General features: G+C 41.5%; 2 protein-coding genes across 4 annotated transcripts in view; one reads left to right on the plus strand and one right to left on the minus strand.

The window, feature by feature from the left end:
• The window catches only part of TBCE (tubulin folding cofactor E), a 77,921-nt gene extending 52,967 nt beyond the window's left edge, over nt 1-24,954 (plus strand). The window contains exons 12-17 of the mRNA XM_060243149.1: nt 12,311-12,463; nt 20,487-20,640; nt 21,632-21,700; nt 22,586-22,645; nt 24,380-24,471; nt 24,718-24,954. Of these exons, the coding sequence (XP_060099132.1) occupies nt 12,311-12,463; nt 20,487-20,640; nt 21,632-21,700; nt 22,586-22,645; nt 24,380-24,471; nt 24,718-24,810 (621 nt within the window). The 3' untranslated portion in view covers nt 24,811-24,954. The remainder of the gene's footprint in view (nt 1-12,310; nt 12,464-20,486; nt 20,641-21,631; nt 21,701-22,585; nt 22,646-24,379; nt 24,472-24,717) is intronic.
• B3GALNT2 (beta-1,3-N-acetylgalactosaminyltransferase 2) overlaps nt 23,705-27,381 on the minus strand; it is a 45,332-nt gene continuing 41,655 nt past the window's right edge. For 2 of the 3 annotated variants that reach the window (XM_060243168.1, XM_060243160.1), the window contains exon 12: nt 23,705-27,271. In XM_060243168.1, coding sequence (XP_060099151.1) covers nt 27,137-27,271 — 135 coding nt within the window. In that variant the 3' untranslated portion in view covers nt 23,705-27,136. The remainder of the gene's footprint in view (nt 27,272-27,381) is intronic. The other variant, XM_060243177.1, reaches the window with a different exon arrangement.

A 27,381-nucleotide genomic window follows, 5' to 3' on the forward strand; every position in this document is an offset into this window, starting at 1 on the left:
TATGAGCAGAGCTGGCGCAAGGGAGTAGGCAGGGTAGGCAACTGTTTGGGGCATCACCCTGCTTGGGGGGTGCCACCGGGTACCCCCTCTCTCCTCCAACATTCCTGACCCCACTCAGGCTTCCTGAAACCTGGGAAGTCTGAGCAGAGCTGGGGTGGGTGCTTGTGTAGCGTGCAAACATCATAGTGCTCCCTCAACCCAACTTCCTGCGGCCCCGGGAAGCCTGAGCGGAGCCAGGACCAGTGCTTGCATAGCATGCAGTACGCAAGCATCGTAGTAGCTCTCCCCCACCCCCGTACAGGCTTCTTGCAACACATAAAGTCTGAGCGGAGCCAGGGGCTGGCATTTTGATACCACTCTCCACTTCGTAACGCTCCCCCGACCCCGATCAGGCTTCCTGAGACACGGGAAGCCTGAGCAGAGCCAGGGTTGGTGCTTGCATACCACACTCCTTGCAAGGAAAACAGTACGCAAGCATAATGTTCCCCTGACCCTGATCAGGCTTCCCGCGTTGCAGGAAGTGGAGCCGGGGCAGGGTGGGGTGCTGTGGCAGTGGGCATGCTTGGAGACAGGCTCCGAGCACACCCATTGCCACATGCCCCCCCCCCCCAGACTAGAAGTTGGGGGCGGTGGCAAGGTTTTGCCAGGGGCAGCAAAAGCCCCAGTGCCATCCCTTCCTATGAGGTAGCAAAGCTCAGAAATAATGACTGACCCAAGGAAACCCAGTGAGCTTTGGTGGCAGCAAAAATTCAAACCTGGGCCATATCCTAGTCTGACTCTCTTAACCCCTATGTCAAGCTGGCCCACTTAGTTTTGACACTGTAAAATTGATCTTTCCTTTCACACCCCTTTTTCTTGAGCATTTTACTTTGTAAGCCTGAGGTCAGTGACCTGTCTTCTTGACATAGGAAACACTTTGGGATGCAAATGTCTAGAATGTGGAATATAAATACTTTAAAAGAAATGCCTGCTTTTTTATAATTTATAATTTCTTTGTTCTGATGTCTGCCCGCAATCTAGATTGCTAGTGAATTAGACTTTAGAGCAGGGGTGTCAGACATGCAGCCTGAAGGCCAAATCAGGCCCTCGGAGGACTCTTATCAGGCCCCTGAGCAACTGGCTGTCGTCAGCTTCCTTCTCCCTCTCTCTTGCTTTCTTCTGCATCACAGCTTGCTTTGCCAGGCTTGCTCAATCACACAGGAGCTACAGAGCAAAACCTCTATTTTCTCCATTGGCTGAGGTGCCTCCCTTGGGGAGGAACAGGGGGAGGGAGAACTTGCTTTGCCAGGCTCTCAGTTGCACAGCAGAGCTACTGAACAAAGCCTTCTTCTATTGACTGAGGCTCCTCCCCTCCTGGTCCCCTGGGGAAAGAAGGGAAAGAACCAGAGCTTCCTTTGCTCAGTTCCCTGGATCCCATGGGAGAGATACGAAGAAAGCACCTTTAAGGCCGAGTGCTAATGTTTAAAGGGTTTTTTAAAAAAAACCTTTGTTTTTTATTATGTCCTTTATAAAGTGTGTATCTCTGCTACCTGACATTCTGTTTTATGAAACACATGGCCATCAAGGTCACATTTATGTCAGATCTGGCCTTCATAACAAATGAGTTTGACACCCCTGCTTTAGAGTCTTATCCTTCCAGGAATCATTTGGGAATTTAAAAATCAGGAAACTTTATTTTTTTATTATGTAAAACAATTTTATTAAATTGCAATATATTGTTATAATATTCTTTAAAAAATTAAAACGAAGTTAACACCAGTACATTACATTTGTTTTCCTCCTCCTCTCCCCCCTTTTCGTGACCCCCGCCAGTGTTTACTTAATTGCTAAAAAAACCCCAAGGTAATTATATCAATCCTAGAAGCTTCATATTAAAAACCTTATAACAAATAAAAAAGAAAAAGTAAAGGAAAATCCAAACTCTATAAAATAATTATAGTCCATCCTCATTCTTCTCTTTTACCCCTTATCAAGAAAAAATACAAAAAGCACAATGAAAAAGAAAACCAAAGAAAATTATTCCTTTGCAGTTTTAGTCTGTTATTCCACAAAATTTCAACTATTGTCCAAAGTCACTAAATGTCCCTTTACCTTCCAATATTTTTCAACATATTTTTGAAATTTCTCCCATTCCATTTTAAATTTCTCCAAGTCATAGTCTTTTAAGATTCTTGTAAGTTTGTCCATTTCACTCCAAGACAGAACTTTCAAAATCCAATCCCATTTTTCTGGTATTTTATCTTGCTTCCATGACTGCGTATATAATGTCCTTGCAGCTGAAAGCAGATACCACACAATCGTTCTATCATGTTTCGGAAAGCTTTCCATTTGTAATCCCAACAAAAAAATGTCTGGAGATCTCTTAATGTCATAGCCTAAAATTTTTGGCATTTCTTTCTGAATCATTTGCCAAAATTGTCTTGCCTTTTCATATGTCCACCACATATGGTAAAAAGAACCTTCATGTTTTTTGCATTTCCAACATCTATCTGACACCTGATTGTTCATTTCTGCCAATTTCTTAGGTGTCATATACCACCTATATAACATTTTAAAGGAATTTTCTTTAATGTTATAACATGTTGGTATCTTCATAGAGTTCTTCCATAAATACTCCCATGATTCCATTTGAATTTCTTTATTAAAATTAATTGTCCATTTTATCATTTGAGATTTAACTACTTCATCTTCTGTAGACCATTTCAATAATAATTTGTAAATTCTTGAAATCAACTTTTCATTATCCCCCAACAGCATTCTTTCCAATTCTGTTTGTTCTAGTTTTATATTTTCATTTTTGATATCCTGTTCTACCAAACTCTTAATTTGTTGCAATTACGGTATATTTTTACTGTAATTCTTCAGCCAATTTTAGTTCCACCTTTCCTCCAAGTATTTTTAATATTTGTTTGTATGTTAACCGCATCTCTTCATCAGTATCTAAAGATAGCTTTATACTTCCGTTGGCACAATTCATAATGGCTTCCTCTCATCTCCATATTTTTTATATTTTGACCAGGTATTTAACAAGTTTCTTCTTATATAATGATGTGAAAAAAATCCATCCATCTTATTTTTCCCATAATACATATAAGCATACCAGCCAAAAATATTTCCATGACCTTCTAAGACCAATAGTTTCTTATTTAATAACATCATCCATTCCTTAATCCACACCAAGCATACTGCATCATGGTACAGTTTAAAATTCGGCAGTTGGAAACCTCCCCTTTCTTTTGCATCAGTTAAAATTTTCATTTTAATTCTTGGGTTTTTCCCTGCCCATACAAATTCTGAAAAATTTCTTTGCCATTTACTGAATTGTTTATTATCCTTCACAATTGGAATTGTTTGAAATAGGAACATAATTCTTGGTAGAACATTCATCTTGATTGCAGCAATTCTGCCCAGCATAGACAAGTTCAATTTATTCCATTTTATCAGATCTTCATCAATCTTACGCCAAAGCTTCTCATAGTTATTTTTATACAAGTCTATATTTTTCATAGTAATTTCCACACCTAGATATTTTACTTTTGCCGCAACTTCACATTCTGTTAGATTTTGTAATTCTTCCTGTTGGCTCTTTGTCATATTTTTACACAAAATTTTCGATTTTTCTTTATTTATATAGAAACCTGCCAATTCTCCATATTCTTCTATCTTACGAAGCAGCAATGGTGTTACATATATGGGATTTTCATTGATAAACATTACGTCGTCAGCAAACACTCTGTATTTATAAGAAAAACCTTTTCATTTCAGTCCCTCTATTTCCTTATCTTCTTGCATTTGCATAAGCAAAATCTCTAAAGTCATTATAAATATCAATGGAGATAGAGGGCAACCTTGTCTTGTTCCTTTACTAATTACCATTTTTTCCGTCAAATCTGCATTTATACAAAATCTTGCTTGTTGTTCAGTATATATCGCCTTGACCATTCTTATAAAATCTTCTCCTAACCCCAATTTCTCCATCATTGCAAACATAAAGTCCCAATTCACATTATCAAAAGCCTTCTCTGCATCTGCAAAGACTAATGCCACTTCTTTTTCAGGGTGTTTCTCATAATATTCAACAATATCTATAACAGTCTAATGTTATCTCTAATTTGTTTCCTGGGAAGAAATCCTGCTTGCTCCTCTTTAATAAAATTGTTCAAATGCTGTTTGAGTCATTCTGCTAGTATCCTAGCATATATTTTATAGTCATTATTAAGTAATGAAATTGGTCTATAATTTTTTACATTTGTAGTGTCTCTATCTTCTTTCGGTATGAACGAAATTACTGCTTCCTTCCATGTATTTGGTATTTTCCCATCAATCCTTACAGTATTCATCAGCTTCTGAAGTTTTGGTATTAACGTTTCTGTGAGGACTTTGTAAAATTTTGCTGTAAAACCGTCTGGACCCGGTGCCTTTTCCAATTTCATTGAATTTATTGCTGCTTCAATTTCAGTTTTTTCAATTGCTTCATTTAAGACCTTTTCCATACTTTCTGTTAAGGGATTTACTTGAATTTTCTGTAAATATGCATCTATTTTTCTTTTCTCCCCCTTTTGTCCTTGAAATAACTTAGCATAGTATTTATAAAATCCCCTTTTAATTCCTGCTTGGTCAACAGTTTCTTTGCCTCCCAATACAATTTTACTAATAAATTTATTTTCCCTTTTTTTTTTCATTTGCCAAGCCAGGTATTTTCCAGGTTTATTTGCTCCTTCAAAGGATTTCTTTTGCAGTCTCTTAAGATTCCATTCTATCTCTTTATTTAACAAATGTCTCAATTGATTCTGCAATATTGTAATCTCCCTTATTATTTTCTTTTTTCCCGGTCTCTTTTTGAGTTCCTTTTCTTTTTTTCCATTCTCTTTTTGAATATCCAGCATTTGTTTCTCTTTGGCTCTTTTATCTTTGTTGTTCATTGTAATTAAAATACCTCTCATTACTGCTTTGTACGCATCCCACACTGTTTGAAACTGAATGTCCTCTTTTTCATTTATCTGAAAGAAAGCTTTAGTTTCTTTTTCTAGAGACGCCACTGTCTCTGTTTTCTGTAGCAAATCTTCATTTATCCTCCATCTCCTAGTCTTTTTCACATTTTTTGCTGACCACATTAATGGATTATGGTCAGCCCCAACTTTAGGAAGAATCTCTATTTTTTTCATCATAAATCCAAGATCTTTTCTAGTCCATAGCATATCAATTCTTGAGAAAGAGTTGTGCCTAGCTGAAAAAAAAGTATAGTCACGCACCTTAGGATTAAATTTCCTCCATATATCTTTCTTATTTCACTAAATCAAAAAATGACTTTGGTAATTTCCCTTCATTATTTCTTTTTCCAGATCTATCCAAAATATTTATAACTGTTCCATTGAAGTCTCCCATTACCTTTATTTGTTCATATGTCACTTGGACTAATTGTTGCACAATATCTTTGAAAAAGGAGTCTTTTGCCCCATTAGGGGCATACAGTCCCAATAACGTCTTGTTGTCATTCAACATCACTTCCACTGCTAAGTATCTTCCATCATTATCCTTAAAAATCAGTTTTGGATCTAATTCTTGTTTAATATAAAAAATTACTCCCCCTTTTTTCTCCTTAACCAATGAATAAAATTCCTTACCCAATTGTTGGTTCCATAAAAATTTATAATCCAATTGTTTGATATGTACTACTTGTAGACAAATTATATACTACATTTTTGTTTCTTCATCCAATGAAATGTAGCCTTGCTTTTTTGTGGTGAATTTAGTCCATTTATGTTCCAAGATATTAATTTGTAATCCATAACGATTCTTCTTTTATTCTGTATCCCCAAATCCCCTATTTTTCTCAAAGAACCTCCTCAGTTCTTGTACATTTGTAATTGTAATCCTCTTTCCTCCATATTCAAAACTTAGACCTTCTGGCAATATCCATCTGTATCTCACTTCATTCTCCCACAGTTTGTCAGTTAATTTTTTATACAATCTCCTGTCATTTATAACCTTTCTTGGCAACTCTTTCATGATTCTTAATCTGCTTTCATCAACTTCCAGTGTTTTTTCAAATTGTTTACTTAAGATCTTTCCCAAACATATTTCTCTATAGAAATCTTATTACCACATCTCTTGGTAACTTATTTTTCTTTGCATACAATGAATTGACCCTATATCTTCTCCTCTCTCGGCTTGGCTTCGCGAACGAAGATTTAAGAAGGGTGCAATAGTCCACGTTTGCTGCAGGCTCTCTGGTGGCTGACAAGACCAATGTGGGACAGGCAGGTCCGGCCACAGTGGCTGCAGGGAAAAGTCTGATTTAGGGTTGGTCCTGTAGCAGTGCGATTCTTCCTCAATCTCCTTTTGTCCTCAAGACCAGCTATGCGTGCGTTCTCAAAGGAAGAGACAGCCTGGTGGATGGTGTGCCTCCATGCTTTGCGATCTGAGGCTAGGTCGGACCACTGGTGATGGTTGATGTGACAGGTGCTAAGGGATTTCTTCAAGGAGTCCTTGTACCTCTTCTTTGGTGCCCCTCTATTTCGATGGCCGGTGGAGAGTTCGCCATACAGGGCAATCTTGGAAAGGCGGTGGTTTTCCATCCTAGAAATATGCCCTGCCCAGCGCAGCTGCGTCTTCAACAGCAGTGCCTCAATGCTGGTAACCTCCGCCCGCTTGAGGACTTCAGTGTTGGTCACAAAGTCACTCCAGTGGATGTTGAGGATGGTGCGAAGGCAGCGCTGATGAAAGCGCTCAAGGAGTCGCAGGTGGTGACGGTATAAAACCCACGATTCGGAGCCGTAGATGAGGGTTGTCATCACAACCGCTTTGTAAACATTGATCTTTGTGCCTTTTTTCAGATGCTTGTTGCTCCACACTCTTTTGTGCAGTCGGCCAAAGGCACGGTTTGCCTTTGCCAGCCTGTTGTCAATCTCCTTGTCGATCTTGGCATCTGAGGAGATGATGCACCCCAGGTAGCTGAACTGCTGGACTGTCTTCAGAACTGATTCACCCACACTGATGCAGGGGGGGTGATAATCTTCCTGGGGTGCAGGCTGGTGGAGAACTTCTGTCTTCTTCAGACTAACTTCTAGGCCGAATAGCTTGGCAGCCTCTGCAAAGCAGGACGTCATATGCTGCAGAGCTGATACCGAGTGGGAGACGAGTGCAGCATCATCAGCAAACAGTAGCTCTCGGATGAGTTTTTCCATTGTCTTGGAGTGTGCCTTTAGTCGCCTCAGGTTGAACAGGCTGCCATCGGTGCGATAGCGGATGTATACACCATCGTCATCATCTAGATCTACTGCGGCTCTTTGAAGCATCATGCTAAAGAAGATCGTAAAGAGAGTTGGCGCGAGAACGCAGCCTTGCTTTACACCTGTGCCTATTGGGAAGGGCTCCGAGAGGTCGTTGCAGTGTCTGACTTGGCCTCGCTGGTCTTCGTGTAGCTGGATGATCATGCTGAGGAACCTTGGGGGACATCCTAAACGTTCCAAGATTTGCCACAGGCCTTTCCTGCTAACGGTATCGAAAGCTTTGGTAAGGTCGACAAAAGTCACATACAGAGCCTTGTTCTGTTCCCTGCATTTCTCTTGGAGCTGCCTGAGAACAAATACCATGTCGGTGGTGCTCCTGTTAGCTCTGAAGCCGCACTGGCTCTCTGGGAGGAGTTCTTCTGCAATGGTGGGCACCAGTCTGTTCAGGAGTATTCTGGCAAGGATTTTGCCTGCGATGGAGAGCAGGGTTATCCCCCGGTAGTTGGAGCAGTCTGATTTTTCCCCTTTGTTCTTGTATAGGGTGATGATGATTGCATCGCGAAAGTCCTGTGGTAATTTGCCTTGTTCCCAGCAGGTGACAAGTACTTTGTGAAGTGAGCTATGTAGTACTGTGCCCCCATGCTTCCAGATCTCTGGTGGAATTCCATCAACTCCCGCTGCCTTGCCACTTTTCAGTTGCTTGATGGCTTTAACAGTCTCTTCTAGGGTGGGGATCTCATCCAACTCTTTTTTCACCGGTTGAAGTGGGGTGAGGTGGATTGCTGAATCTTGAACTACGCGGTTGGCACTGAAGAGAACCTGAAAATACTCTGACCACCGGTTCAGTATGGATGCCTTGTCTGTGAGGAGCACTTGGCCGTCTGCACTATGCAAGGGACTCTGAGCCTGATATGATGGACCATATACTGCCTTCAGGGCTTCGTAGAACCCTCTTAAATCACCAGTGTCTGCACACAGCTGGGTTCTCTCTGCAAGCTTGGTCCACCACTCGTTCTGAATGTCTCGAAGCTTGCGCTGGAGGTTGCTACATGCAGCGCGAAAGGTTGCTCTTTTCCCAGGACAGGAGGGCTGAGCAAGATGTGCTTGGTAGGCAGATCTCTTTTTTGCTAGTAATTCTTGGATCTCTTGATTGTGCTCATCAAACCAGTCCTTGTTCTTCCTTGTGGAGAACCCGAGGACTTCTTCAGAGATCTGCAGGACGGTAGTTTTTAGGTGTTCCCAGAGTGCTTCTGGAGAAGGGTCTGTGGGGCAACTGGGGTCCTCAATTCTTGACTGGAGTTTTGCCTGGAAGGCAGCTTTAACTTCAGCTGACTGGAGGCTGCCAACCTGAAACTTCCTCCGAGGGATACCTCCTCTCCTGGGTGTGGGTTTAAAGTGAAGACGGAGATTGCAGCGTACAAGACGATGATCCGTATGACATTCTGCGCTGGGCATTACTTGGGTGTGTAAGACATCTCGAAGGTCTCTCTGGCGCACCAGAATGTAGTCGATAAGGTGCCAATGCTTGGACCGTGGGTGCATCCAGGTTGTCTTCAGACTGTTCTTCTGCTGGAAGATAGTGTTGGTGATGGTGAGCTGGTGCTCCATGCAGAATTATAGTAGGAGGCGCCCGTTGTCATTGCAGTTGCCAATGCCGTGTTTGCCAAGTACTCCTTTCCAGGCTTCCGAGTCTTTACCTACTCTGGCATTGAAGTCGCCAAGGATGATCACCTTGTCCTCTGTAGGGGTCTTCCGTACGAGGTTGCGTAGATCAGCATAGAACTTGTTCTTTTCTGCAGGATCTGCTTGAAGGGTTGGGGCATACACACTGAAGAGTGTTGCATGCTGCTTGTTTTGAAGTGGGAGGCGCATGGACATGATGCGATCTGAGTGACCTGTTGGCAGGTTTTCGAGTTTGGAGGCAATGGAGTTCCTGACCATGAAGCCAACGCCAGAAAGGCGGCTCTCAGCCTTTGACTTACCCGACCAGTAGAGGGTATAGCCAGCACCGTGTTCTTGAAGACTACCTTCCTCAGGGAAACGGACCTCACTGAGAGCTGCTATGTCGATATTCAACCTGAGAAGTTCGTGGGCAACTAGAGCAGAGCGTCGTTCAGGGGGACCACTGCCTACTGTGTCAAGCATGGTTCTGATGTTCCAACATGCAAGCTTTAGTCTTTGCACACTTTGTGAGGCAGGTGCATGCCTTTTCTAGGGGGGGGGGGGCTCCCTCTGGGAATCCTACCCCCCCCAGGGAAAGTGCATGCGCAATACATAGCCTCTCCTCTCCCGGTGTAGTGAACGCCACGTGGTCACTGTCTGGCTATGCCTGGCAGATGGTCACTGCAATGGCCTCTCCTGCATCCATAGCAACACCTTCTCGCTGGTCCCCCCCGTTTTCACAGAGTTTGCTACGTCATGGTGCGACCGAATGTCCGGCGGTATAACCGGATGGGCAGGCTGGGCCCACCAACCTCGCCAGCCTAAGAGAAGGAAAACTCTAACATCAAACCCGGGCAGATAGAGCTCGTTAATGTAACACCTACCACCTGGAGGACTCGCTGCCGGCGTCCCGGCTTACTGGGCCATGGCAGATGACCCCCAGGTGAAAGGGTGGAGCCAGTACCGCGCACACTGCACTTCACCTAAAAAATTCCTCTGCGCAGGCCTGAAGGGCATATCCACACACACAACACACAACGCATCAAGTCCTGCAGCGATGGGCAAGGGGCGAAACGGCAGGTGGAAGGTGCCACTGGAAGCCGCAGTCCCGATCCTGCATGTAGGCGGTTCAGGGTATTGGTCGCCTGATGCTAACCCGGAGACGAAAGCATTTTTCGGCAGCACCCTGAACGACCAAGCAGCCTTATCTAGGGACAGCACTGCTTGCTCCACACGGAGAGGGGCCTAGAAAAGGTGGCCTAAACAAAGCTCGTCTCCTCCACCCCAGTTGGCTAGCCGCGGTCAACGGGCATCCTTACTTGCGGTCGAAAAATAACAAAAAAAATAACAACCCTATATATATATAGTCATAAAGATAGTTAGATTCATCAGGGTCCCCCTCCAAAAACTCAGCAATGATTCTTATTATATATGTCCTTAGATCAGATCCTTCATTTTCAGGTACGCCTCTCAGACGTATCTGCTTTTCCATTAACTTACAATCTTGCAGAACTACATTCTCCTGCAATTTATTAATGATGGAATCTTGATCTTTCATTTTATTTTCAACTACATGTGCTTTATTTAATGTTGCTTGTGAATCCTTTCTGAGATCCTCAATTTCTTTTTTAATTTCTGTCTTCACCACTTCTGTACTTGATTCAATATATTTTTTTTAATTCTTTAATTAATTGCTTCTTTTTTTCAGTTATTAAGTCTTTCATCACTTTGACCAGTCTTGTCTCCATAGCATTCAGTTGCTCATGTATTTTAGCCATTTTCTCTTCCTGAAGTGAGCTGGCCCTTGCACATGTCAATTTCAGTCCTGGCTTGTGTTCAGACATTACTGTCTTCCCATTACATAAATAGTCTCTCAAATTGGTCTCTCCAAATTAAAATTAAGCCACAGGGTCTTGTAGATTAGGACATGCCCTTTTCAATGAGCCCAAAATCACCATTCTCAGAGCTTCCTAGCTCAAGATATTAATTTTTAAAGTTTTTAAGTTACACAAAATGGCGTCCGCGATTTTTCTAGCCCTTCTAGAAAATTTTCCCTTTTTCTTCAAAAAGCCACCAAAATTAGTTTAAATTATATAATCCAGTATGCTTCACCCTATAATCATAATATCTGCCGGCTCCACTGATTTTTAAAGTCCCTTTTTTAAAATAAAATTTTTAACTTTTTTGACCTTCCTTTAATGGCTGCCGAAGTTTTTCTATGGTTTTAAAATCCTAGAAAAGGCCAGGAGGTTTAAAAATTCCCTTCTTCCAATGGCTCCTTCCTTCTTTTCTTGCCACCAAGTTACATTCTTTGATGGTTGAGAGATCTCGCGATACTTTTATGACGCCACTTCCTGTGATGTCTTCCAGTTCAGCAACTCAGTGACGATGGGGGTTTGTTACAGAAACCACAAGCATTCCAAACAAAAGTTGTTTTTTGTCTTTTAACTTTGCTTCTTAAATTCCAAAAGTCCCGAAATTACCCCCTTCCCTTCTTTACAACTTTAGAATATAATTGAGTCCAAATCTTAATCTTTATCGCACGTAGAGTTGATTTTAGTCCCAGAATGATAAATAAACCATACTTGCAACCAAGTATATCTTTCTGTTCTTTATAACACTGTTCTTTTCAAGGAGATATTTAGATGTTAGAATAGTCCAAAGAAAGCTTAAATCATGATGAATTTAAGTCAAAGTAATGACCACGGAGACCCTCTGTAGATGCTGGAATGCGATTCTTTGCCGTGGACTCTTCAAAGCCTAAAAGGAACCCCACTAGGACTCCTCATCAGCCAAAGTAAATCCCCTCAGAATTTTCCTAAGCATGTCTTGGCCTTTACCCTGACTGAGAAAAGTAGGCAGCAGGCGTTAGGATCGCCTTCTCTACCCAGAACAGAGGCTCCGGTCTGCTCCTCTTTGAGAAGCGGCTCAATTCTGCATGATCCAACCTCGGAAGTCCAGGAAACTTTATTTATTTGACTTCTATGCCATTTTATTTCTCCCCAAAAGGACCCAATAAAGGCAGGTTGCTAGGACTTTTTGATCATTTCTATGCTATTTATTTGGGTTACTGTTTCCAAAAACTGAGATACTCCCTACTTTACTCTACATTGCCTGGAATTGAGAAACAGAATTAAAATCGCTCCAGAATTTATGGTATTTCATCTGTTTTGTGTGTTATGTGAGACCAGGCAAGATTTGACTATTTATTTAAGAGAAGGTTTGATCAGTGTCAAAAGTATTAAGGAGACTTTAAAATGAATTAAAAATATTGCATCTCATTCAGCGTGATAAACTGTAGATATGCTAGTAGTCATTAAGAGAGAGTTTTTGCATTTATATGCAGTACAGAGAAAGTTTTCTTTTAGCTCAGATGTTGACTGTTCAGCTTTGTCATTTTCCTTTTATTGCTTCAGTGGTCAGTTATCAATGAACTTGATAAACTACAAAGTCTTCAGTCATTTGACTGCCGGAATAACCCTTTGATGGATACAGACAAAAATAGAGAAACTGTGAAACAACTTATTACTGCTAAAATAGGCCAATTAAAGTTTTTGAACAAGTCTCAGGTATGTCATTTTGTTTTTCATTTAACACTGGGAAAGCCAAAGGGACAGTATTTATGAGCATGTCAGGCAGAAACACCTGGTGAGGAGTCTTCTGTGACCTAATTCATTTTTATAAACAACCAAAAGTGTGAGCAAGTTAAAGCAAACTTTAAAAATAAGGTTCTGGCTTTGTGAACAAGAAACAGGTTTTGCATTGATGGGTTATCTTTGCAAGGATGAATTTGCTTTTTTTGCTTAGCTAATTATACATATCTTGCTCAAAATGTTATTTCAGCACGAAAGTTACATGTAGCCTTCAAACAACTATTATCTGTCCCCTTCTATCACTTTTTCCACAAGTGGGTGAAGATGTTTTGTCTGGCATTCATTCAATGGCACCTCCTGTTACGTTGTGTTTTAATTCCTGTGCTTATGTTTTAAAGGTGTACAGTTGGGGGACCTGCAAGGGCTTTTTTGTGGGGGGGGGGAGTTCATTTTCCCCTCCCCTACTATTCTTTCTTGGTTATATACTTTAAGGACTTGCCACAGTTTGTTGTGATCCACACAATCAAAGGCTTTAGTGTAGTCAATGAAGCAGAAATAGACGATCTTCTTCGTGGTCTCTGTGCAGTCACACATATGGGTTTATCCGCCAGGATCGGGCCCACCTCGGAGAATTCAAAGCAATCCTTAAGCGTTAATTTTGGCGCGCCTTTCCCCTCGTCCCGGGGAGGAGGCATCGTCTGCGCATGCCTAGACGAGGGGGAGGCGCCCAACCCACCCAGTTTCTTCTTTACCGCCGTCCGGAAAACACCTACCTCGCTTCCATTGCAATCCTTCGGATTTCTACCTTCTTCCTCGTCTCTTCATGTCCTTCGCTCCTCTTCATTCTTCATCTGGTATCGTTAAAAAAAAAAGTCTTTATCTTTCGCTTTTTCGTCCTCCTCTCCCCACCCCTCTCTCCGGGCGGATGGAAGGGAAGGAAAAGATAACTTCAAGAGGTGCATTCGCTGTGCCGCGAAAATCTCGTCCACTGACAGACATTCACTCTGCCTTTTTTGCCTCGGCGAGGCACACCGCACAGACTCTTGCGTGCATTGCAGCCAGTTCGGCAAACAGGCAAAGAAAAACTGCGCGGCAAGACTCAAAAGCCATTTGCTAGAGTCATCCCTGCGCCCAGTAATGTCGCACGCATCGGGTTCGCAGACCTCTCCGTCCTCCCTGACTCAAAAGGGAACGTCTCAACCGGTGGCTTCCCAGTAAGTGGCATAAGTTCCCAGTAAGCCTAAATCCGGGGAACATCTAAAGAAGTCTGACGAATCCAAAAAGCGGCACCGTACCGAGTCGACCTCGAGAGACCCCTCGGATCGGAAGTCTCCTAAAAAGTCCAAGACTAGCCATAAGCTTCCGGATCCGAACTCGACGACTCGACCTCCGACACCTCACCCGACTACGACCGTTACGACCTCGATTCAAACTACTCCGGCTTCGAAATCAACCTCGACTCCTGCCATTACGCCACTCGAAATCGTCCGCATCAGTTCTAGATCGCCTTCGGTGCACGAGTCCCTGCCTGATCAGATTCTAAGTACTGAGTCTCTGGGTTCGACAAATATCTTAGATGCACACTCCTTTCGAGAAGTCTCGACCCTCCGGCAGACAATAACGGCTCCTTCACTGACCAGAGCACCTTCGACTCTGAGAGAACCCCCTCTGCGCCTTCCAGAGAAAAGGTCCAGAAGCGGTCACAGAGACCGCTACTACTACTACACTCCATTGAGGTCGAGGTCACCGTCTCCTCGTAGGTACCGAAGATACCGCAGATCGCCCTCTCCTAGCTTCTACAGACGCCGCGCCCGTGAGCACTCTCGACACCGAGAAATGGCCTACTATTGAGATCGTTCTCGTGAAGACATTCGCCCACGCTATAGAGACGCCTCTCCACGTCGAGAGCATTCTTACCACGATGACCGCCCATGGTACCGTGAATATGTCACACAACCGAAACCACTGTCACCAGCTGCTTCTATGGCTGTCGAACCCACTGAACAGCGCATACAACACCCAAGGCCAAAACAAACCATCAAGACCCCAGACGTTGATACCTTTGAGGACTCGTAAGCAGAACAATCTATATCGTCGCACTCCTCAGCTTCAGGGCTTCATTCTCCAGCATCAGACATTGCCAAACCGTCTGACCTCTCTCCATCTGAGGGACCTAAGTCTTACCTAGACTTACTATCTAATATGGCGAACTCCCTCAACGTGAAGCTTACAACCGATGTGCCTAGAGTCTCAGACGTGGTCTACGACCTAGTGCATGCAGATCTCCCTGTTGGCTCATCCTTTCCTATGCTTCCAGTCCACCTGGAAACATTAAAAGAAGCCTGGGACAAACCAGCCTCTGTACCACCAACGTCTAAGAGGGTCGAATCACTCTACAAAGTCCATGCTCCTGAATCGAAGTTCCTCTTCAATCATCCTGCTCCTAACTCGATGATAGTTCATTCTTCGTCCAAATCTAAACAAACCAGACATCCTTTTCCTCCTGAAAGAGAGGGCAAGAAGCTTGACACCATCGGGAGAAAAATCTATTCTCTCACCACTGCCACTACTAAAATTCATAACTATATGGCATACTTCTCGGCATATGCGTACAATCTGACTACCCAACTCAATTCCTTAGTTACAACTCTACCTGAGACTGCACAGAAGCAAGCTATTCATGCTCTACAAGAACTTGCAAGAGTCAGCAAGCAACAAATAAACACGGCTCGTCATGCAGCTCAGTGCTCCTCTAGAACCCAGCATCTGCAATTGCCCTATGCAGTCACGCGTGGCTCAGGTCTTCATCTTCATCTTTACAGCCGGACATTAAGTTTAAAATTGAGGACGTGCCCTTTGACGGGCAGGGCCTTTTCAATGCCACAACGGATGATATCCTGACCAACGTAGATGACAGCAGAAAAAGGGCTAAGAGGCTGGGAGACACCCAACCACAGTCACTAGCCATAAGACAAAAAACCTGGAAGCCAAACTACTATAAACGCTCCAGATCACCACGCCGAAATGAACCTTGGAGGCGTAAGCCTCCCCAGACAAAACAACCCTTTCAACAGAGGGCACGCCCTCAAGCTGCAAAGAAGGCAACACCAACCAATAAACAGTCTCTTTGACTCCCCTCCTCCTCTCCAACAGCCCCAACATCGCCCAGACATCAGACTGCAGCCGTTCTACCACAACTGGGAGTCCATAACTTCAGACTCTTGGGTTCTGACAATCATACACCATAGAGTTCAGTTCGACTCCAAAACACCACAGGTTCATAGCTACCCCTTCTTCCCCTCCTCTGCTCCTAGAAGTAGCAACCTTGCTGGACAAGGAAGCTATAGAACCAGTTCCACCTCAATATCGTCACACCGGATTCTATTCCCGCTACTTCCTGGTGCCGAAGAGAGACGATGGGCTGCACCCTATACTGGATCTCAGGAATCTCAATCTTCATATCCGTCACAAAAAATTTCGTATGGACACTCTTCAGTCCATCTTACCACTAATTCCAGAGCAAGCCTGGATGGCCTCAATAGATCTGCAAGATGCCTACTTCCACCTCACCATCAACCACCATCACAGGAGGTTCCTCAGATTCGCCTTAGGAAATCAGCACTATCAATTCCGCGCTCTTCCCTTTGGCCTCTCAACAGCACCAAGGGCACAAAGTGCATGGAGGTGGTAGTAGCAATTCTGAGACAGCAACGAATCTCCATCTACCCGTACATAGACGACTGGCTAGTCGTCGCCCAATCCAAGGAACAGCTCCAGACCAATGTCTCCGCTACCCTCTCCCTCTTGACTACCCTAGGCCTCCAGGTCAACACCACAAAATCCAATCTGACCCCTACTCAGTCCATACAATTCATAGGTGCACACCTATCAACAGTTGCATGCAAAGCCTATCTGCCAGCAGACAGAGTACAACATATCAAATCTCTGGCCAAAGAGATAATTATACATCGCTCCCAAACAGCTCTCACCTTTCAAAGGATGCTAGGACTAATGGCGGCCACCACCTCCGTCCTTCTATTTGCCAAACTCCACATGCGCCCTCTACAGCTGTGGTTTGTACGGACATTTCGTCCTCAAAGTCAACACCAACTGACTGTACTGACCGTCCCAGTTCACATCATCCCTTCTTTGAAATGGTGGACAATAGACCATCACCTCCTGAAGGGAATGTCATTTACTCAGACTCCTCCCTCTGTGATTGTCACCACCAATGCTTCCAAGTGGGGATAAGGAGCCCACTTAGGAAAACTCACAGTACAAGGCCAGTGGACAGATTACGAAAGGTCTCTCCACATCAATTGCCTAGAATTACTGGCAGTTCACAGGGCGTTGAGATCCTTCCTTCCATCTCTTCACAACAGACATGTCCAGGTCACCTCAGACAATATAGCCACTGTCTTCTACATAAATCGACAGGGAGGCACGGCCTCCACCAGATTGTGCAAACGAGCCCTAGCCCTCTGGCACTGGAGCATTGCCCATGGCATTTTCCTATCTGCAGTGCATCTACCCAGAGTCCAGAACATTCAGGCGGACGCTCTGAATCAACACTCTATCAACGACCACGAGTGGTCCATCAACAGTCGTTATGTTCACCCTCTGTTCCAGAGGTTTGGTACCCCAGAGATAGATGCATTTGCATCCCCAGACAATGCACAATGCCCCCACTTTTACATGTGCGGCCTTTCGTCTCCACTGTCGGCAGGGGATGCCTTCCTACAAACATGGAACGGACCACTGCACTACCTATTCCCGCCAATACCACTCATCACGAGAGTATTGCAGAAAATTATGACAGACAACACCAACTGCATCCTAGTGACCCCCTGGTGGCCCCGCCAACCCCGGTTCACCACTCTCCTTCTGCTATCGAATGGCACATTTCTCCGACTCCCTCAAGCCCAGGACCTACTCTCCCAACAGGGAGGCAAAGTCCTACACCACAACCCTACTCTCCTTCGCCTTACAGCATGGAGAATCAATTCATGACCTTCCCACCAGAAGTCCGACATATCCTGCTCAATTCCAGAAAACCTGCCACTAGAAAATCATATTGCTTCAAATGGAAACGCTTTTCGGAATACGCAAATCAACATCGATTCAAGCCTGATTCAGCCACAATCAACCAAATTCTGACTTACACTCTAACTCTCTCCAACGCTGGACTCTCCCACTCCTCTCTGAAGGTCCATCTAGTGGCTATCTCCACGTTCCACCCACGTATCAAGGGCTCCACTGTATTTTCTCACTATGCCACCAAGGCCTTCTTGAAGGGGATCCTTCACCTCCACCCTCCAAGCCGCAAAATCCATCTTGCTTGGAGCCTATCACTGGTGTTGAGTCAATTAATGAAGCCTCCCTTTGAGCCCATGGCTTCCATTCCTCTGCACCTTCTAACCTTTTCTCAGTGAGAGACATGCATGGAAACTTTGAAAAGAGATTTACCTTGGCTTAAAGGGAGCCCTGGAGAGGGTCTTCTTTGAGGCTTTGAGGGGTCTCGGGAAGTTGCATAGTCATCGTCTGCAGAAGTGACCAGTCTCATTTATTTGACATAAGCTCGTCAGGATCCTAACCTTCTTGGACATTTCTAAACACTTAAAGCTTTGAAAGACCAGTGGAAACTTGGATAATTGGAAGAAAAGGTACAGAATTTTTTTTTCATTCTGGAGCTATTTATAGCTTAAAGGGACAAAATTAAAAGGTGGGAAAAGGAAATATAGAAAGCTTGGAAGAAGAAGAAGGAAGGGGTGAAGTTTAGATTTTATAAATATAAAGGACAGTGCTAAAAACTGCTAAAAAGTGAAAAGGAATTTATTGTTTTGTCTACCTGCGGTTTGGAAGTAAAAGCAACATCGTCACACTGGAACAGACCTGCAGCACATCTGAGCAAGACAGGAAGTATGTCAGTTATCGTGAGATCTTCATGTGAGTTGATGGTGACAAAGACAGGAAGCAGTAAGGAAAAAACCTATTCTAGCAAAATATACCATAGAGAAACATCGGCAGCCATTGCTGGTAGGCTAAATTTAAAACACTGTTTTTAAAAGAATCTGGGACACTAAAAATTGTCAGAATCAACTGGAAAAAGGGTAAGAAGACAAGTACTATTGGTCACATTATTTGTGGGCTCCTAGGGAAGCTTTAAAAGGAAAGAAAAATTTGAAAAAGGAGTAAAAAGTCGCGGCCGCCATTTTGGGAATTTTAAAGACTTTTTTAGTAAATATTTGGACTTTGAGGGGCTCAGAGACCAGCAAAATTGGGCTTGCTGGAAAGGGCAAGTCCTAATCTTTTGAATCTGACTGTCAGATTGAAAAATTTTTAGATGCCAAATGTTTTAAATGTTGTAATGTTTTTAATGGTTTAATACTTAAATTTAAATGTTTTATCTTTAACTTCTATTTATGTTATATTTTTGTGTTGTAAGCCGCCCTGAGCCACTTGTTGGGAAGGGCGGGATAAAAGTCATAAAATAAATAAATAAATAAATAGGTGAGGTCAAAATTTTCATCATTTTTTGAAGGTTTTAAAAAAAAATTAAATTTATATCTTGGCCTAGGAAGCTCAGAGGAAGATGGAATAAAGTTTATTATAAAGAGTAAATTTAGAACTTTTGAACTTGATAGCTAAACTTGCAATTTGTGAAACCAAAATTTTTGGTATTTTTGTTTTTTTCTTTGCCTAAATGTCTGAACCCAAGCAGACCCGACAAAGGGTTCTTTCATTAGAGAGAATGCAGGACCAATTGGATGCCATGGAAGCCAGAATAATGAAAGGAGTTAGGAAGATGATAGATGAATCAAAGGAAGAAATTATTACAGAGATTAAAAAAGAAATGGAAGATCTCAAAAAAGAAAACTGGGGAAACAGCTAAGAAAGTGCAGGAAGTGGAAGAAAAAATAAAAGTATATGATACCACCTTGTTGAAAATTCAAGAAAAAGTGACAGTCCACGACTGCAAATTAATGGAAACTCAGATACATCTGAGAGGAGTACCTGAAGTAGAGAACAGTGATTTGAAAGGATATATAATAAAAATAATTGCAGAATTTTTAGAAGAAGATCCTGATGGGACCAAAAATATGTATGATTATATGTACAGAGTGAATTCACTTTTTGCCAAGAAAAATAACCTACCAAGAGATGTTGTTATAAGATATATGACAAAGGAAATGGTGGGAAGGATCATGAATAAAAACTTTGAAAAGACACTGATAGTGGGAGGCAATAAAGTGAGAATCATGAAGGAGCTGCCAAGACAAGTGATAAATGACAGGAGAACATACAAAAAGTTGACAGAAAAACTGAGAGACAATGGCACGAGGTTCAGATGGATAATACCTGAAGGTTTGAGTCTTGAACTCCAGGGGAAGAGAGTCACAATTACAAATGCTCAAGAATTGAGTAGATTTTTTGAAGAAAATAAGGAATTTGCACCATGATGGATTACAAATTACTGTCTTGGAATGTTAATGGACTAAATTCACCACAAAAAAGAAGGGCAACATTTTATTGGATTAAGAAACAAAATTGTAATATAATTTGTTTGCAAGAAGTACACATTAAACAAAAGGATTATAAATTTTTATAGAACAAACAGAGGTCAGTCTGGAAGTATTTTGAAGGGGAAACTAGACTGATAAAACCATGGGAGAAGAGAATGAATATGTCTGTTAGAGCTGGAAGGAGGTCTGTTCCTAAACTTAAGCCAGGACTGTAAATGAAATGGGCAGTCTGAATTTAAATACAGACTGAGCTGTTTGGGAGTTTCTGTCAGCTGTACTCTAGCTGGTTGAGCTCTTATATTGAGCAACTGGAAACAGTTCAATCCATCGCTATGACAGATTTCAAATTAGCAAAAGTGTACTAACCCAAATAGTGGTCTTATGATGAAAAGCATTTCTTCTTTTATATAACTGGTTCATCTCATCTGATAATGCAGTACAGAAATAAGGTGCATTTTGTCGATGTTTCACTGTAGATCTTTCCTGAAGAACGGAAGGGAGCAGAACTTGACTACAGAAAAAGATTTGGAATTGATTGGATAAAGGCTGGTGGCAGTCAGGATCCAAACAAAAACAGACCAAGTGAGGAATTTCTTGCAGCCCATCCCAGGTTCCAGTTATTCTGTGATAGTAAGTATAGTGATGATAGAAGTTCAACTGGGGAGTTAGTTTGTTGTGGCATAGTGTCATAGCAACTTACAGACTGGTTTATTAATGCGTAAGCTTTTGTGAGCTAGAGTCCATTTTGTCAGATGCATCTGCTCATAAAAGTTCTTGCTGCCACAAGATTATTTGTGCTTGGCAATAGAAGGAAGGCTTTTCTTTAGTGTTTTATCTTGATGATTCCAGCTACCTGCATGTTTGAGTAGTGTTTTCCTTTCAGACTTTGCAGGCCTCTTTCTTATTTAGTTTCTAGGGATGTGCTCTTCATGGAGATCCTGATATTCAGGAATTCTGGATTTTCTAAATGTCAGGGTGCCTAATCCTGACTACTGATTTTGGTGCTAATGCACCATCTCTATTTGTTTCTACATGTGATTGGTTACTATAACTAGCATTTTGATTATATAATCCTAAACAGTAAATGACTATGCCAAAATCGGTATTACTAACATGTTTTCAAAAAATTGAAGTGGCTGTAAGCTCAAATGATGTAACTTGCTGCAAGGCAAGATTTAAAACCTTTAATTGAGCATGGAGATTGGCAGAAGCAATCTGTCATGGGCTTGTTCATGCAAAATGAGGCCTCCTTTATCTATAGACAAATATGCAACTGCTGCTATGGTGATTTCAACCCACATGGAGGTTTTTAGTGGTTTGATATACTTGCCCAATATTTCTGTAACTTGCAAGACACTTTTCTGATTCCCTGTCTTTCTACACAGCAAACAGTGGAATATGGATGCTGCAACTGTGCTACAACTGTTCTTTCCCTGTGAGAGCAAAACTTGTTTTTCCTGATCTTAGTTTTGCATCCATTTATGGACATTGTATCTGCACCAACTAGAAATCTTAAGGAAGCTTAAAATTCTGCAAGGAAGCATTTCTCCATCTTTTTTGCCAACTCACATCTTGTATTATTTAAACTAATCCCCCCCTCCGCTGTCTTTTTTTCCTTAAGAGTATGGGGCCCCTGAAGATGGAGAGCTGGAAAAAGAACAGCCGTTTTCCCTTAAAAACCAACTGCTGTGTAAGATATGATATTGTACTAGTAGTTGTTTAAATTGTTTAAATACATAATAAAATGTAGCAGTATTTTAAGAATTGGAATTCGGGGCAGGTTAAATGTCTTTCATAGTATCAAAGTTCACATGGTCTGCACAGCCCCATCAGAACATACAATAGGTGGCTCATCCTGTTTCTGTATGGCTTCTGTAGACTTCAGAATCTGCAAGGGATTGTGTGGTTCATATTCTTATAATTATGTATGAAAAGTGATACAGCCATTAAGAGTCTGTTTTTAATCTAGAACTCAAGGGCATCCAGCGACGTTGATGGCCCATAGATTCAGGGCAAAAGGGAAAACTTCTTTACATAGCAAGTTATTAAAATGTGGAATAGATAGATTCATGGAGGATAGGTGTATCAGTGGCTACTAGCCATGTTAATTAAATGGAATCTTCACATTCAGAGGCAGTAATCCTTTGAATCCCAGTGCCAGAAGGCAACATCAGGGGAAGACCTTGGCCTCTATGTTGTTATTGGACCTCCAGAGCAACTGGTTGGCCACTGTGAGAGACAAGATGCTGGACCACTGGTCTGATCCAGCAGGGCTATTCTTATGTTATCATCTTTTTGAGCACTCAGGAGAGTTTTTGAACTGTTCAGTTGACAGTCTTTTCTATTCGGTAGCATGCCGTGCATAGTGACTACTGCTTTCTTACTTAAAGTAGAGGGTTATGACTTGGTTGTGTTGGCATTGTGTGCATCACTGTTCTCCAAGTAGTTATCAAAGATGCTGTACTCAAAAGCATATTGTGTAGATAGGTTTGTGTAGAAACATCCCTATAAAGAACTGAGGGGAATTGTTAAATGTTTGATTTAACTGAACTCTTCACATCCCTTTTTTCTTAAGCTTTGACTATTATATGTCCTGACAAACCTGACCAGAAGCCCATAAAGAAAAAACTACCAGGTAAAGATAAGAATCTGTGTTGTATTTCCAAGAGTGTAAAAATATTTTGTGATCTAAGGATTCACTGAATCTCCTTCACATGAGTTATGGCAAAGATGAAGCTTTAGAGGCCAGACATAAAAGAGCTTTTGTTGCCTTCTACTTACTGAAAATTGCTCTCACTGGAGTGAGCAGCTACTCTTGTGTTTTAAAATTTGGATGTTTACATTCTTGTTCACAGGCATTGTAATTATCCTGTGCCTTCAGATTGTTGATTTGAAGAACAAAACAACATTCTTTTCAGATATCAAAATCTTACTGCAGAAGCTCTCCAAGTAGGCTGCTTCTGCGTGACTTGGGATGTGTTTAGCAGTCAGCCAGGTATTCTGTTTACACTAAAGTAGCATGTGCTTCATAGTGAGTATTTAGATTAAAACGAAGGTTCTTTACAAATCAGTTACAATCAGACACGTTTTCTATATTTCTTTGTATATGCGGTTAACCTATCCCACATAAAAGTGTGCTCATGATGGGATCATTTCCATTTACTTTTAAGTCACAGGCAGAAGACTATTACACAGTGAGAACAGAACACAGACTAGTAAACAATGATTTGTGTAACCATCACCAACCCTGTGGTGAAGATTATTCTGTGCAGTATACATTTAAGCTTTAATAAAACCCATATTTTTTTATTGTAGCTATTCAGTTGTGGTCTGGGCTGTATCCCTTTAAGTGGAAGCTCACATGATAGTATTCTCTCCTCCATACAAGTAGGTTCCTCCCACAAAAATGTTAGCTAGGTAGGAACCTTCTCACTGAAACTGTGAAAACTGAACCTCTGCTCAGTGGTATTGGCAAGGTAGTATGAAGTGTCTGTTAATGTGATTTTGCAGTTAATGTACTGCTTTTAAATCAGATTGATATTTGTAAGATGTTTAAAACTTCTTTGCTTTCAGGCCTTTAAGTGCTTACAGTTTAATCTTGTGAGGAAAGATGCCAGCATGGAGAGAAATCATTAGCGTTCCTTGTGTTAATGCAATAATACATGTGCCTTTCAATAAGACAGACGTTTGCAGAACTGTATTTTGAAAAGTATTTATTCTAAAATAAAAATCACATTTATCACAAGTTGCATAAAATGATACAGCTTTTTCAAAAATTTTATAGAAAAATATTTACGTAAGTACATTTTGTGACAATAGAGGAATAACTCACTATTGCTGTCTCATCCGCTAAAGCTTTAAAAGAAATGGGGAAAATTAGCCAATATTTTGCATTGTTAGAATTGGATTTTGTTTAAAGTAATTTGTTCGTTCAAGTCTTGCTATAAAAATACCTTCCTATTCATATGTATTGGTTCAGAATACAGTAAGTGCATTAAGCTATGGCATCCACAATTAATTAGCTAATTAGTATCCACAACTTGGTGATCAAGATACGAAGTCTCAGAATGACACATTTTCAGTAGAGGGAAAGGTCTTTCCTCCTAGTGTCAGAGTACAAAAGGGCAAATGCCACAAACTAAATCCTGAAGGTCACTTAGGTCAGTATGTATATATCAACTGGAAATTCTCCAATGTGGCTTATAAAGGCTTAAAATTTTGTCAAGGTAGTAACAATATCAAACTAAGATGGTGCTAACAATTGCTTTCTCAGAGTTGCAAATCTACTGTCACTGTTGTCTGCTAGAACATAAGTTGCTGTGGTGTAAATGCATCAGATGGAGAGTTTTAATTATTCTTTTTTGTACAGATTCAATGACTATTCAGAAGGTCAAAGGATTGCTGTATCGTCTACTGAGAATTCCAGGTTCAGAACTGAAACTATCCTATGAAAGTTCTAAAGTAAGCTTAAGTTCAGTAATGCAACAATACATGAATTCAGACTTAATTCAGAATAATACTACTTTGTCACACTGCTAAAAGTCAACACTGAACTCTAACACGCTATTGAATGAAATTGTTTTAAAAGAAGAGCAGTCATACTATAATCGTGGGCCCTGTTCAGCTCTGAGTAGAGGTGGCTTGTTCTCAAATCTTTTTTAAAAGGTACTGAACTACATGAACCTAACAATGCTTTTCTTATCCTAGATGAAGGGCAAAGAATTTGAACTGGACAACGACCTCAAGCCCTTGCAGTTTTACTCTATTGAAAATGAAGACTGTATTCTAGTACGCTGGTAGCCAATTTTAATGTTGTTTTACTCACAGAGCCTTTACAATTAAATGTACATATGTTGAATGTTAACTGTATATACCTGGAAGAACCTTGATTTTAAGGTGGAAAGCTACTGGCTAAATAAACTACTGGTTCCTCGTGGTGTTAAATGTCTTTTGAGATACTTCCATACATTATTTTTGGAAATAGGAAACGCTTTAAGCAGTTTATAGTGAAAAGAAGTATAATCCATGTCTGTACTATTTTCCTAATTAACATACAGAATAATCAGTAAGAGTGATGTACTTTAAAGGAACAGCTTTGTTCATCAGTTAAGTACAAGAGTGGTATAAGCACTCAACTAAAAAAAAATTAGGCAAAATATTCTCATTTCCCCCATCCAACCCAGTGGTCATCTTTCTTGCAAGTGTAGATGGACTCCTGAGCTTAAAACATATTTATGGATTGTTCCTATGCCCACTCCACATGCTCCCCCTTATGTACTTTGAGGTTAGAAGAGGCCAAATCACTGCAGTATAGATATTCCTCACTGCCGGCTGAACAAAGGGGGGTCCTGCAGCTAGAAGTTCAGATGCACTGCTTCTTCCCTGTCCCTGAAATCTTTCAGTATCACTTTAATAAGCCACCACCAGTGTTCCCTCTAAGCTGAGTAAGAGTGAGCCAGCTCACACATTTTTGTCTTAGCTCAGGAAGGATGACCCCAGAGCACACTAATTTATGCAGTAGCTCACAACTTTAATGCCAGTAGCTCACTAGCTTAGAGGGAACATTGGCCACCACTTGTGTAATCTTTCATCTCTGCTTCAGAAAGAAGCATGTTGCTGTGAAACTTCAGGCCTAATTACAAGATTCTTAACACTAGTGCATCCGTGTTTCTGAACTTAGCTTCAAGTCCTTGTTACACTCTATTGCGTAAGAGTTCAAGTTTATATTTGTACCTACTAATGCCAAATGATTTCGCAATAATGGAAATTGCTTTAGTTAGACATTTGGCTTTAAGTCTACTGTAGCAGCAGTTTTCAAACACTAGCAACCAGAGCACTCCCCTCCCCCAAAAAATTCATCAGCAAACACCAGGCAGTTCCTTTTCAAAATATATGTAGCAAGTCACTTGTGTTTTGAGCAAAATACAATAAGCCCTCTAACTGGCTGCACTTTAAAAGCAAGGTTAAGAAAAACATTTTTGTCTAGATGTGGCTTACAAGGGTCAGCTTATTCTATATTACCACAACTCAAAAGGCCCTGACACAAGTTCTAATCAGTCTTACCCTTTGGCTGCAAGAGATTTAGCACTAAAGACAGCAAGAAACTTCCTTACTGGTTGATTTCTAGATACAGACTGGCTGAGCCAGGATGGGGAAAAAACTGGAAACTTTTTCAAGAGTTGCCTATAGAAACAGAAAAGCACCAACATCACATACAGTCTGTATGCCCAATTTTAAACAACCAGTAGCTATTTATGGCATTTCTCTCTCTAATGAAATCCTTAGCAATAGAATATAAAATGAAATCTGCTTTAATTTTATTTCAGAAGTAACTGATGACTGTAGTAGGATTTTACCTCCTTGGCGCTACTCAACCAATTAATTTCCAGCACGTTTTCTAGCTGGTGCTCCAAGGTAAACTAGAAGCTAGGTGACTGGTAGGATAAGCAACTCTGTGAATTCCTACTCTTCCCCCCCAAAAAAAAATAGGAAACCCTTTTCTTTCCCCTAAGGTCCTTCCCACATTCCAAGAAAACTAACAGCACTGTATTTTCACATTAGCTGGATGGCCTGAGAAGTGCTCATTCTCTGTACTTCAAATGGATCTGTAACCTTCCCCTAGGGCAGGGGTAGGGAACATTGGCTCTCCAGATGTTTTTTGCCTACAACTCCCATCAGTCTCAGCCATTGACCATGCTGGCTGGGGCTGATGGGAGTTGTAGGCAAAAAAACATCTGGAGAACCAATGTTCCCTACCCCTGCCCTAGGGGTTTCTTGGCCTCCATTTGAGAAACTGTACTGTAAGTGAAAATAGAGAATTACCCTTTAAAAAATGAAAGGGATGTGCAAACATCGCAATAAGGGCCAGTTCACATAAGAAATTAATTATTTTAAGAATAAATATGAGTAGTTTACCACTTGCAATAAGTGCACACATGTTGGTGCCTATAACCATGGGTAGGGGGATAACTGATACTGACCAGCACTTATGCAATCATCACAAGTGTATGGAGAAGATTTTTTCTGTGAGAAGTGGCCTTATGAGACTTCCCCTATCTAATCCATACTGAAAACTTCTGTTAGACGCTGTCCACATGAAGCTGCTGCATTTTGCTTTGTCAAGTCTTCAACTTTCTTCGCATTTACAGGGATCTCCACAAAGTTCTTTTATTCTCCATAGATCTGTAAGTTCCTGTGGAGAATACTGAGGAGAAGATAGCATACCACTCTCACATGTCTTCTCGCATAACCACAAATTGTCCTGTTTAAGAAAGATTTATTTCAGTGTTTCCTTAATAGGAAAGGGAATGTCTGTCCTAAACACAACTTTAATTAACAGCAAGTATCTTTCTGTCAAGTCACTGCTACTAA

Source organism: Heteronotia binoei, chromosome 1, assembly GCF_032191835.1.
Source record: "Heteronotia binoei isolate CCM8104 ecotype False Entrance Well chromosome 1, APGP_CSIRO_Hbin_v1, whole genome shotgun sequence".
NCBI lineage: Eukaryota > Metazoa > Chordata > Lepidosauria > Squamata > Gekkonidae > Heteronotia > Heteronotia binoei.